Source organism: Populus trichocarpa, chromosome 5, assembly GCF_000002775.5.
Source record: "Populus trichocarpa isolate Nisqually-1 chromosome 5, P.trichocarpa_v4.1, whole genome shotgun sequence".
Lineage (NCBI taxonomy): Eukaryota > Viridiplantae > Streptophyta > Magnoliopsida > Malpighiales > Salicaceae > Populus > Populus trichocarpa.
Window position 1 is genome coordinate 20,664,731 of NC_037289.2, and position 12,249 is coordinate 20,676,979.

Here is a 12,249-nt window from a genome sequence, read left to right on the forward strand (position 1 = left end):
TCATCTATGATCGAATTCAAATTTAATATCTTCAACAAGCTCTCGTTCAATGTAAATCATCATAGAATCTGCTAAGAACTCCTCTTCCATTTTATTGCGAAGCACAGTTTTAACATGTTTCATAGCTGAAAATGCCCTCTCTGTAGTGGCAGTGGAAACAGGCAAAGTCAAAACAAGACGAATCAACCTGTCAATCAAATGATAGTGCTGCGACTTATTTGTTTCAGCTAATCCTCGACATAATTCAGAAATGGTAGACATATTCTGAAAGCTCTCATGATGAATCACATCAATCTGATAATGCTTTAGCTGAGATCTCAAATAATACATCTCTTGTTCATTGAAATCTTCAGGATAAAATTTCTCAGCAAGCTTGTAAATAGCATCAACTTTAAATTATTTAAAGTTGTCTTTAGGTTCTAAAGCAGATCTAAGTACAAGGAGTTCCACTGTTCCATCACTGAACCTAGAATTTAATTCTTCCAACTGAAAATCTATTGTTGAGTGAAATATATCATAATGATAATGCTGGTAAACTGTCACTGAACCTTGTTGTTGACATGAATGACCTGTAGCCTTTTTATACGAAGCATTCATATGTGGTATCTCAATCTCATATTTTGTGCAAACAAATTGCACATTTGCAAGGAGAAGATCAAATCCGGCATCTCTCAAAGTTTGAAGCAATGCTTTAGTAGTTGATACAAGATCCATTACATTTAAGATGTCAAGAGATTTTTGCTTCAAAGCTCGACAAAGTAAATCAGTAATCCCCATTATTTTATGCATCAAATATAAGATGAATATAAATTCAAAAGATTTCATCACAATCAAACAACCACCAACTTCTCCATGTATAGAATTAGAAGATCCTTCTTGAACCATACTTTCAAGCACAGTAATAGTTGCACCATACATATCTATTAAGCTGCAAATAGAATCAAAATGAGAGCTCCAGTGAGTAGTTCCACTTCGATGTAAATTACCAATTTGATTAGCCCCTCTACCAGTCTCACGTTCTCCAATAGCTACCATATGTGTAATTTCTATAGCCTGAGCATAATGTAACTCGGTATGACGTTTGGGAGAAGCACAAATAAGGTTGATAATGGTTGTCAATTTTGAGAAAAATAACCAAATAGAAATCTCATTTTCAGCTGCTGCAACTTATCCCAGTTGTAGTCGATGAGCAAAGCAATGTACATAATATGCATAAGGACAATCTCTGAGAAATAGAGCTTGTAGTCCATTCCATGCGCCACGCATATTGCTAGCACCATCATACCCTTGACCTCGCATATTGAAAATATGCAAGTTATATCGAGCGAGCACATCACAAATTTCTTTTTTAAGTGTTGAAGAAGTAGTATCTGAAACATGCACAATACTAAAAAAACACTCTCGTACAAAACCCTGAATGTCAACAAATCTCAAAACAATAGCCATTTGTTCTTTATTTGATGCATCTTTGGCTTCGTCAACCAAAATACAAAACTTTGCATCTCTAACTTGTTCACAAATCTTTTTCCTCATTTTATTCGCAAGAATATGCAAAATCTCTTTTTGAATAGTCGGCGAGGTATACTTTGCATTTTTCAGAGCTTTTTCTAAGACAACATCATCAATATCAACATTCAGTCTCCCCATAAGTCTTATCATCTCCAAAAAAATTACCTCGATTATTAGAAGCTGAAGATTCATCATGACCTCTAAATGCACATGCTTGTAAGCTAAGCTATCGAACACTTTCAATTGTTGTCATAAGTCTCAACTGATTTTTCTGAATTTCTTCAACAGTTTGTGCATTCAACACTTTATCAATATGTCTACTTACTTTCATTAAATCTTCAGCAGATTTCACAGCATTATTATGTGGTGAAGTCGGACTTCTCACATGCATCAAAAGTGCACATCTAACCCCATCATTAACCCTCTTCCAACTTCTAAAGCCTTTGGTGGTGAATGTGAGATGACGAGGCACTTTGTTTTCAAAGATAAAGCATGGAAAACAAAATACTGCATCCTTTGATGGAGAGTACTCTAGCCAAGGAAATTGATCAAACCAAGTGTATTGAAATCGACGATATTGTCTCCCTGATTCAGTCATTTGATACTCTGCTAACTTAGGTTGATATGGACCCATTTTGATATAAGCTCTTCTAATTTCATCTTGTTGATTAATAGGATGTTTCTACACTGGAATTCGTAACCCAGGATCTCGTTCAAGAGTATTAACATCAATTTCAACTCTTTGAGATTTGAAAGGGGGTTGTTCACTACGATTTGACACATCAACATTGGAAGGAGAATGTCCTTTACTGGTTGATGTTTGTTCGTTTGGTTTAAAGAATGAAAACATAGTTTTTCCTCTCTTGTTTCCTTGATTTTCCATTATAATGTATAACCTATTCAAGTAAAAGGGATTAGGGAAGTCAGGTGCAAGATGAAAAGATAATAATGCCACAATAGAATATTCATAAAATGCAGAATATACAAGGATAAACTAGTGATGCAAAATACTGGGAGATTTGGAGAACTTAACTTTGAAATAACCAGTAAATTATTAGTACTAGACTACTAGTGTGTTAGAATGCATCCATTTCTAGGGTACAGTCTACTGTTTACTCCATTAACAATCTACTGTAATGAATGTGAAACATTGAATTCAAAATGAAAAGTCATGACTTGTAAATTCTTACCTGATGATTTTACACTCTTGCGGCTCTCTGTATAGATTCTTCTTCAAAATCCAAGCTAAAATTGTATATTGTTGAGAAGAAAAATAGCTAAAACCTCAAGTTATTTAGAAGACATATGAACTAATTAATTATTTATATTTAGTTAAATTTGCTGTAAAATATAACTAATTAATTAGTATTGTAAGGAAAGGTGGGTGGCTAATTAATTAGTGTTGCTAGGGAAAGTAAAGTGGCGGCTAATGGCTAGTAATTAGTTTGTATTGCAATGAAAAGTGGGACATTAGGTTTGCTGTGTAAAAGAAAGGGAAGGGGAGATATAAGTTTGTTGTGTAAAAATTAAAAGGGAAAATAAGTCATTAATTTTTTTTTAACCTGGGTTACAGCCTTCCTTAACCTTCTACAAGGCTCCGCCCCTGCTTACATGGTCGTTAATTTCAGGACTCGTGGATTAGTCGAGGTGCGCGCAAACTCGTCCAGACACCCATGTTAATCTAAAAAAATATATATTATTATGTTGAGGAACAAACCAGGAGGAGCAACATCTTTATATGCACTTACGTGAAACTTTAGTTTATGAAATAATTCCAAAAAAATGTTTTACCAAACCGGCAATATTTTATCGTTTTGCAACTCATTGTAGGCTGTAGCCAGCTAGCTCCTCTAATGTTAGCACTTAATGTTTTTTGACTCATTCAATTCTAAGTCATGCACGCATGCACGTATTGATCTCATAGATTACTGTTATAGCAGACTTGCTATATATTACGAAGATTAAATGCATCATGACATTAATCCGCCGCCTCGTGCGATCGAAGATTTGACGAAGTCAAAGGAGTATTCTCAATGAAAAAATTTTAATTTTAAAAATTATTTTTAACATTAAAACATCAAAACAATCTAAAAATATCAAAAAATTAATTTGAAATAATAAAAAAAATAATTTTTTAAAAAAATATTTTTAAAGAACAAAAACAAATAAGCAAATAAATAATAGCACATAGTAATTTTTTTTTTTATATATGTATGTATCTAACTCTTAAGATCACATTGGAAATTAATTTATCACAAAAAAACACGTCCTAGCTAATTGTTTTATGATGGCGTATGAAAGGGGGAAATTAATGGAAATTAAGTTTTCAGTGAATACTTTTCTTCTGTACTGTCCTTACAGTGATTGGTAGTTTTTCCTCGATCTGCCCACTCCGAATACTCTCTTTCGATCTCATTATTAGGCCAAAACCAGCAAGAAAAGAAAGTGACCTTTTACCAAACAATATTATTTCTTGGAGTCCAACAAAAACTAGTGTAAGAAATTCCTTCGTCCAATGTAATTAGGTGGATGCTAATTAGGTGGATGCTTTAAAGTATATTTGTTTTTGTGTTTTAAAAATAATTTTAAAAGAATTAAATTTTTAATATTTTTTTATTTTAAATTAATAATTTTTTTATATTTTTAGATCATTTTAATATTTTGATATTAAAAATATTTTTATAAAAATAAATATTATTCTAATATATTTTTAATACGAGCTCATTTATATCCCAACAGACTTGGCGGCCTCATTTACTCCCACAAAAGTGTGATGTGACCCATCAAATATATGTAGATATAAGTTATAACTAGCCAGTGGATTCCCTCGTGAGGCTTTTTTAAATTTATTTTAATTTAAAGTGTAGCAATTAAAATGCATATTCACAAAAAAGGGTATTTTTTAGCTAAAAATATCTTTTTTATTCATTTTTAAAAACTTAATAAAAATATGTCATTTTTTATTAGCAACATTATTTTTGAATAAAAGCTAGGAGCAATCAAATTAAATATTGTAAACACTTCCAATAATTTGAATTAAAGAGAAAAAATATATATCTCTTTAATTAAACTTCCATTTCCTTATCCATGTAATTTTTTTATTTTGAAAAAATGTTTTTTTTATCAAAATTATTTTTTAAAATAAAAACATATCATGATTTGAAAAGAAAATTTCAGTCAAGAAATAAAAAAAAAATCATTAAACAATTGTATAAAAAAATAAAGAGTAATTGATTTGATAGAATTATATAAATAAATTAACAGTAAAATATAATAAAATAAATATTTTATTTTCATTGAACATTTATTGTGCATATTAATTTTATATACAATTATTCATAAAATAATTATTAATATTACTATTAAGATCTCTAATTTTATTTGAAAACTATGGAATAATTAGATAATTTTTAAATATTATTTATTATCTTTATTTAAAAATACATTTTAAAAGAAAAAACAAAACAAAAAAAAAGTAGTTGAGGTGCCATTAAAAAAGTCAGGGTCGCCTGAGACCGGAAGAATTGGCTCACGTGCCTGGTCTCAAAGAAAAAAGCCCATACACTCCTAGGCATGGAAGGTTCGGCTTCAGTGATGGTTTTTTTTTTTTTTTTAATGAACAAACAAAATGTTGGATGTTATCTACTTAGACAAGTGATCAGTCATCCACAAAAACAAATTTTAATTATTTCAATGTTTTATTTTTATTTTTTTATTTAAAAAAATTCAAAAAAATTATATAAATTTCAATAATCTCATTTTCAACTTGAGAACACCATCTAAAAATTCAAAATCAAATCAAATAAAAAAATAAGATGCTAATCTATTATTTTTTGTATTGTTAAAGAACAAAACCATCTCTATTAAACTTCCTCTCCAAATCTAACCCAATTATAACAATATCATTCCACTACCAAAAAATCGATAAATACAAATAGAAATATCGAGGGAATATTTCCGTCGGTAAATTTTCGAGGGATTTTACCAATGAAAATATTCCCTCGGTAAATATTTAGGGAATTACAGTGGGCAAACAAATTAAAATAAATAAATAAAATGATGTCGTGTCATTTTTACCAACGGAATTACCAACGGAATTTATTCCATCGGTAAAATCCGTCGGTAAATTCATTGGTAAACTGTGAACACTGTTCCGTCAAATTCAAATTTATTTGAGTTGATTTTCTTATTCTTTTTTCAAAGCATTTTGAGTATATATTATAGAGTTTTGATTTATGTTAATTTAATTATTTTATAATTTTATAAAATGAATTTTTTTAAAATGTTTTTAAATAATTACCAATGGAATTTCCGTCGGTATATCCCTTGGTAAATCCGTTGGTAATAAAAAAATATTATTACCGAGGGATATACCGACGGAATGAAGAGGGTAATATTTTTTTTACACGTCAGTTCCGTCAGTAAATCCGTCGGTAATAATATTTTTTATTACCAACGGATTTACCGACGGATAAAAAATTACCGATGAAAGATTCACCGATGGAGCATTTTCATCGGTGATTTCGTTGATAAATTAATTACAGACAGAATATGTGTCTTACGCCGACGGAAAAATTTCATCGGTAAAACTGTTAAATATTGTAGTGTTCTTTTATGATCATAATGTGGCCCCAAATCCCTTCTTCTTTTTTTTTTTTTTCTATGACACTCTTATAGATTTTTAAAAAAACTACCATGAATGAAATGTGAAGAATATAAAATTTAAAATCAAATTCTAAACACCTAAAACTAATTAAATAGACTAAATATGATAAAACCAAAAAAATTACGAATGTAATTTTTTGGTCTAGGAAAAGTAAAAAAAAAATGATATTGTAAATTTAACATTGCAAATGAGACCGAGGCTACAGTACACTGCAATAAAACTCTAATCTTTTTTATAAAAATTATAATATACCTTATCAAAAGTTTGATTATAAAAATAAAAAAAAAAAAAGTTTGAGATAGCTTACTAGCGTTTTTTTTTTTTAACGGAAGTAATATTGTGTTCATGTTTTTAAATAAAACAATCATTGGATTAACTTTCACACATCAATCTAAAGTTCATCTTTTAAGTCCTATTAAAAACAAGTTATTTATACTAATTAAAACTATATTTTGAGATTTAGAGCTCGATGGCTTGGAAACCAAAGTAATAACATATCAAGATTTATGAAGCATTCTAAGCTTATCCAATCATGAAGAAGAAAAACTAAAAAGTCTAGATCTCGGCCTCGATGGGCTGATTGGATCCCACTCCTCTCCATGTTGATAACATTAGTTTTATTCAGATTATTGTTAATCCAATTTATAAGTGTCATTTCTCTTCCTCATATATCCATTAATTAATATCCAGATTACTGATATTTTTATGGAAGCCATGACTCATTAGCACCATCAATTTTTTATAGGCAAATTGATGTTTTTTTATTGACTTGTATCAATTTGAGGGGGATGTTAGTAAGATTATATCAAGGCATAATTAACCTATTTATTTATGGCATGATTTGTGTATTATAGCTGTAAATATTTTGTGATCAATTGTATATTTTAGTTTTCTATTTAGTTAAACAGAATTGATGTAATTGCTCAGATCCAGATCCAGCCATGTAATTAGCTAAAATATTGCTACATAACGAGAAGAACCCTCACAAAGAGGTCATCCAATACAACTTATAAAATTCACCGAGGATAAAATTTTAAAGAGAACGTATTTTCAAGTGGGAAAATCTTAAAAAAGGAATTTATGTAAGTGGTGTAAAAAGTTTGGTGTAGATTCATCAATTGACTATTGTACACATGAACTCGGACTAGTGAAGAAATACATTATTCAAGTATAATTTGATATTTGAGATATGAATGTAGACTTGCTAAATCATGTTAAAAATAACTTTGTAAATTTTTTTATTTATCTATTTATATATTTTAATTATATTATTGGTTATTAAATTTGCTTAAAATAATCTTAATTCTTGAAGAATAGGTAAATGTCATAGTAATTATCTGACCGGTAGTTTTTGGTTGATATTTTTGTTTGTATAATTTTCTAGCCGTGATTCTTGTCATTCTAAACACTTGAGCTATAATTTTAACCCATTTTTTTTAAATTTCCTTCTCAATTACTTGCCTGTTGGAATATTTTTGTTAGATACCACAAGGAAAAGTAGCATCTGCTGGACTGCTCTGCTCTTGTCCTGAGATTATACCTCTCAAAATTTATGTTTTCCTTCCTTTATTTTGTTCCGTCGGTATGCATTTATTGATACTCTAACTTAAGCCATCTGGCCCTCTGCCAATTTGTTTGTAGTATTATTTTAAATTGAACACATCAAGAGTTTTTTTTCCTCTTCTGACAGAACTGCAACTGAATTAATGCGCTTAAAGGAGACCACCTTTACACGGCAATAGCTGTTCTGTTGTGTTAAAATCTTTTACATTTGTAAATGTATAGCTAACAAAAGTCCAAAACACAGCAATACCTTTTCTTCTTCTCTTATTCATACATCAATCAGGTGATAATGAAATTCAAGTGATATTCATTGCATTTGGCATGGGAATTTTGATGATTCTAGGTAGGTATTGTTATTACAGACAAATTATATGTCGCAGCTCATATCATGATCCGACATCTGCTAAATCATCAATCTTTATCACATATATGTACAAAGCCATTGCTGTCATTTTAAGTCATAATTATTCAAGCACCAAATTTTGTTGTACTCTGTACAGTGAGGGGGAACTTAACCGACTTTAGAACTGTTGAATCATTTGTTTGTTGATTGCAAAGAGGAAGGACGAGTGAAACCTAGACAGATTTGACAATCTGTTCTAGATTCCAAGATTTTGCATATTTTAAGTACTTCTATTGTCGGTAACACCAAAGAGTCAGTGCTCAGTGTTCAACTGTTCATACATCAAGAAACAAGGAAGGAAGAAATAAATTAAATTGGTTATTTGTTAGAAAAAAAATTATAATTAAAGTCTTTTCTTCTCACCTATCGTCCATTGTTTCTTGATATTTGTGTTCATAAAATGCTCTTCTGGTCATCTTAAGCCGAGGCACAAATCTCCTCTAGATGTTGTTCGATACATTTTATATCACCTTATCATGATTTAACAATGATAATCACAGGCCTATATGTATTTTGGCTTTGGTCCACGTTCATCTTGGATTCCTTTGACAGCCTTATCCCTGCATGTTCAGATTTCTCATAAATAAGTAGGGTTGAGTTAATTCCTACAGCTGTGCTATGCAGTAAGTGTTTTTCTGCACTGCTTGCTGCCTTACATAAAGCCCATTCAATTCTCATTTACTCTCTGGTACTAACCTAGCTTGCCTCGTTTGCTGCCATTTCTTAGACCGACAAGTGACAGCTAAGCTATGGAGATGTTTTTTTATATATATTATTATTATTAGGGATATATAAAATCCATATTGGGATTTTGACAAACTGTACCTTGTATTTTTCTGCAAGTTCCAACTATCATGCAGCATATTTCTTATACTGATCTCCTGTATAGACACTTCTTGTGTATTTTGAGTCGCAGACCCTCTTTTTGGGCTTTTATTATTTATAAAAATCTCTGAGAAGTCTATGCACTGCTAACCCAGTAGCACATTTTAATTGACAAGAACAAAAATGGAATTGAATTTGAACCATGAATCTTATTTAAAACTAATTAAGAAAACATCAACTTAAGCATTCAAATGTCAACATAGTTTCTATCCTTGAATATAATATGACATCAACGTTGATCATAAGACACGAGGTCAAATAAGAACCCAATTAAAAAGCGCACACCACAAAAGATATACTAATTAATTATGCTTTCCACCAACTGAACAGTGAACATAAACAAAAGATCATCTCTCATCAGGCTCTAGGCTTGAGTCTGCCCTCATTGGCCAGCTTGAAGAGATGTCCCTGGGCTCCTGCAGCCTTGTTGGAGGCGAGTGCAGAAATGAAATTCTCCCTGACTTGCCTGGTTGTGAAAGGGAACCTGTTGCTTACCATGGAGTTGAGCAAGGAAGCAGTACCTTCTCGGTAGAGTGTTCCGTACCCATCAGTACGTGTGTTTGAAAGTGCTTGCTGCACGGTCATACTCGTTCCAAATCCTGGCAAGCTACCAACACCAAATGCGTTTCCCATTGTTCCCCACCAGCCCAAAACACCCCATATTAGCGCAGGGTGAGTTCTCCAGTAACTGTAAGAAAAACAAAACATACGTGTCAGTTGTTAGTTGTTAATATATGGACACTGCATGATGATAGATGTATATATTTAATCTATTTCATATAGTTTAGATTCGAGGTGAATAATAGAAACTTACTTGCATGAGAAGGGTGAATTAGGATCAGGAATGAAAGGAGGCGTGGGGGTGAAAGGGGTGCCTGGAATGATACTTGGGGTGGTTGGTGGGCTTACACTGACTGGTGTTGGGGGGCTGCCTCCAGTGGTCGGAGGGGTGGGGTAGGTACCACCTCGAGGAGGGTTTGATGGTATTGATGGAGTAGGAACACTTGGTGGGGTCCCACAATTTCCACCTGAAGGGGTTGATGGTGTTGGAATGTTGTGGCCTCCACCTGAAGGGGTTGATGGTGTTGGATTGTAGCCTCCACCTGAAGGGGTTGATGGTGTTGGATTGTGGCTTCCACCTGAAGGGGTTGACGGGGTTGAGTGAGATGGTGTGCCACCAGAGCTACCTCCTGAGCCATGTGAAGGTGTAGTTCCATGGGAAGGGGTGTGTGAACCTGCCAATTAGAATTTGAACCGTTAACAGTCTAGATATTGGAAGAAAGAAGTAAAGTAGATTTACAGAGGTTTCTTTAGCTGAATCCTCTTAGAGATTTGATCAGATATGAACATTTTCTTCCCACTATCACTTGCATATATGGTATTAAAAAAATGCTATATATAATAGCATGAATACACGCGAACACATAATTTACAAATTATCTAGCAACTTAGTAAGAAAAAAGTAGGTCGTGCATGCAAGATATATGTGCAAGTACTGTAGTTTAGAGCGCGATTGCCTCTGTGTGAAATATATATATATATATATATATATATTTCACACAGAGGCAATCGCGCTCTAAACTACAGTACTTGAGAGAGAGAGAGAGAGAGAGAGAGAGAGAGATGGATGGAGACCAGAAGGGGGACTTCTTGAATGCGGGTCTGGTGGGGAGTAGTAGTTCTTTTGATCTTCAAAGGTTGTGGCCAAGACAGGGAAGGCCAAGTTGTGGGAAAGCAAGCCAGCGACCAAAACCCACATCAACATTGGAGCCTGATTGCTCTTCTGCTTCTCCATCTATGCTCGGAGAGGACTAGAAGGAAGATAAGAGATGACTGAAAGATGCATTCTCCAGTGAAGGACAGGTGATTATATAGAGTTGACAGAGGGAAGTAAATATTAGCAGGTGAAAGAGTACGTGGTTAGTTGATGTGTTGCAGGAGCATTAATAAGTGCTATTAATGACTTGTATTGATGCGATGATGCAGATCCACCCCCTCCCTCGTCTTATTTCACCCACGACGTCCTTATAGTTTTAACTTACATAAGCTCACTCGTGATAATGGATTGTTGTGGGGATTGAACCTGTCAGCTTGATGTGTTAATTGCCATTGCCATCTAGGTTTTGCCAAGGTTACTGTAGCATGAATTATTCCAGCGGCGGGAACTGTCATTATCCTAAGGATGTATAGTAGGAACCAGTTTAATTTCTGCAAAGATTATTCCTGATTGCGTGTCCTTCCAAACCCAAAGATAAGATCGCAGACTTAGCTCATGGTTCACTAGAAGGGAGACGGAATCGGGAATCATTGAGAACGAGAGCAAACAAAATAATGGGGCATAATTCTAGGACCTAATCTCTACTTGCACCCATTTGACAAGATTATAGAACAAGCTCGTACAGTGATACCGTATGGGACCAAGTTGCCTTCAATTAACAGGCTGTGATTAATCTACAGGGAGTAGTCTCAAAAGTTTCGGCATAGACATGATTTTTGAATCCATCAAAATTTGTGCAAAGACAATAAGATCAAGCAGCAAAACTTAAACAACTAATACTCAAACTGGTTAATCACGAAGCACAGTGGAATAGGCATCCACTGTAATACTACGAAGTTCGAAACATCATAATGTCTCCTAATTTCTTTGTTTATCATTTCCTGTAATTATTAGGCCTGCTGGTGCTGCAACATCCCCTAGTTATCAATGTAACATTTAGTTTCAACCTCAAGAAAAATGATCGAAACGCATGTCTCAACTTGCTCCATGCCAAGGGATTGAACCCTTCATCCTGTTTCATTATCCCTAGACTTTAAGCCGTTGAATTCAGGACTAGGTTGTTTTCTCTTTTTTTCAAAGTCTCCGTTCAGCTGGTCCCGTTTTGAACTTGAGCTAGATATGAAATGTATTTCTTCTAATGAATTAACTCTGTCAAAATAAGAGAGGGAGAGGGGCAGGTACCTTCTATCTTTCTCTCATCAGACAAGCTAACAAATATTGAGCCCAAGAAATATGGTGGTTCGATAGACCATAAAGATTTGAGCCCTGCGCGCTTGCCCACAACCTCCATCCAGTTTTTGGTTTTATTACCATTTCAGATCACGTTTTCAAATAAATTAATTTTCTTCGCCGTAGACCAGACCAGGCCATTGAAAACAAGAACAAGATCTTGTTGGGATATTTAGATCTTGTACTAATCTTTACGAAAATATAAAATGGTGTCTC

General features: G+C 33.1%; 2 protein-coding genes across 4 annotated transcripts; both read right to left on the bottom strand.

Moving 5' to 3' along the window:
- Window positions 1-1,647, bottom strand: LOC18099636 (uncharacterized). The gene is made up of 4 exons (XM_052453225.1): window positions 1,408-1,647; window positions 1,136-1,292; window positions 570-1,028; window positions 1-389 (listed from the first exon to the last, which is right to left on the bottom strand). Exons 1-4 carry the CDS (start codon window positions 1,645-1,647, stop codon window positions 1-3), a joined length of 1,245 nt encoding a protein of 414 aa, XP_052309185.1.
- Window positions 1,648-9,155: 7,508 nt separating this feature from the next.
- Window positions 9,156-10,883, bottom strand: LOC7464794 (protodermal factor 1). 3 transcript variants are annotated; one of them, XM_024601228.2, is made up of 4 exons: window positions 10,662-10,883; window positions 10,130-10,261; window positions 9,841-10,054; window positions 9,156-9,714 (listed from the first exon to the last, which is right to left on the bottom strand). In XM_024601228.2, the coding sequence occupies exons 1-4, from the start codon at window positions 10,819-10,821 to the stop codon at window positions 9,384-9,386; spliced, it is 837 nt and encodes a 278-aa protein (XP_024456996.2). In that variant the 5' UTR covers window positions 10,822-10,883; the 3' UTR covers window positions 9,156-9,383. The 3 variants fall into 3 exon arrangements, with proteins under 3 accessions (XP_024456996.2, XP_052308720.1, XP_002307539.3); XM_052452760.1 differs by having other exon boundaries at window positions 9,841-10,093; window positions 10,662-10,882; XM_002307503.4 differs by having other exon boundaries at window positions 9,841-10,261.
- Window positions 10,884-12,249: the final 1,366 nt, after the last annotated feature.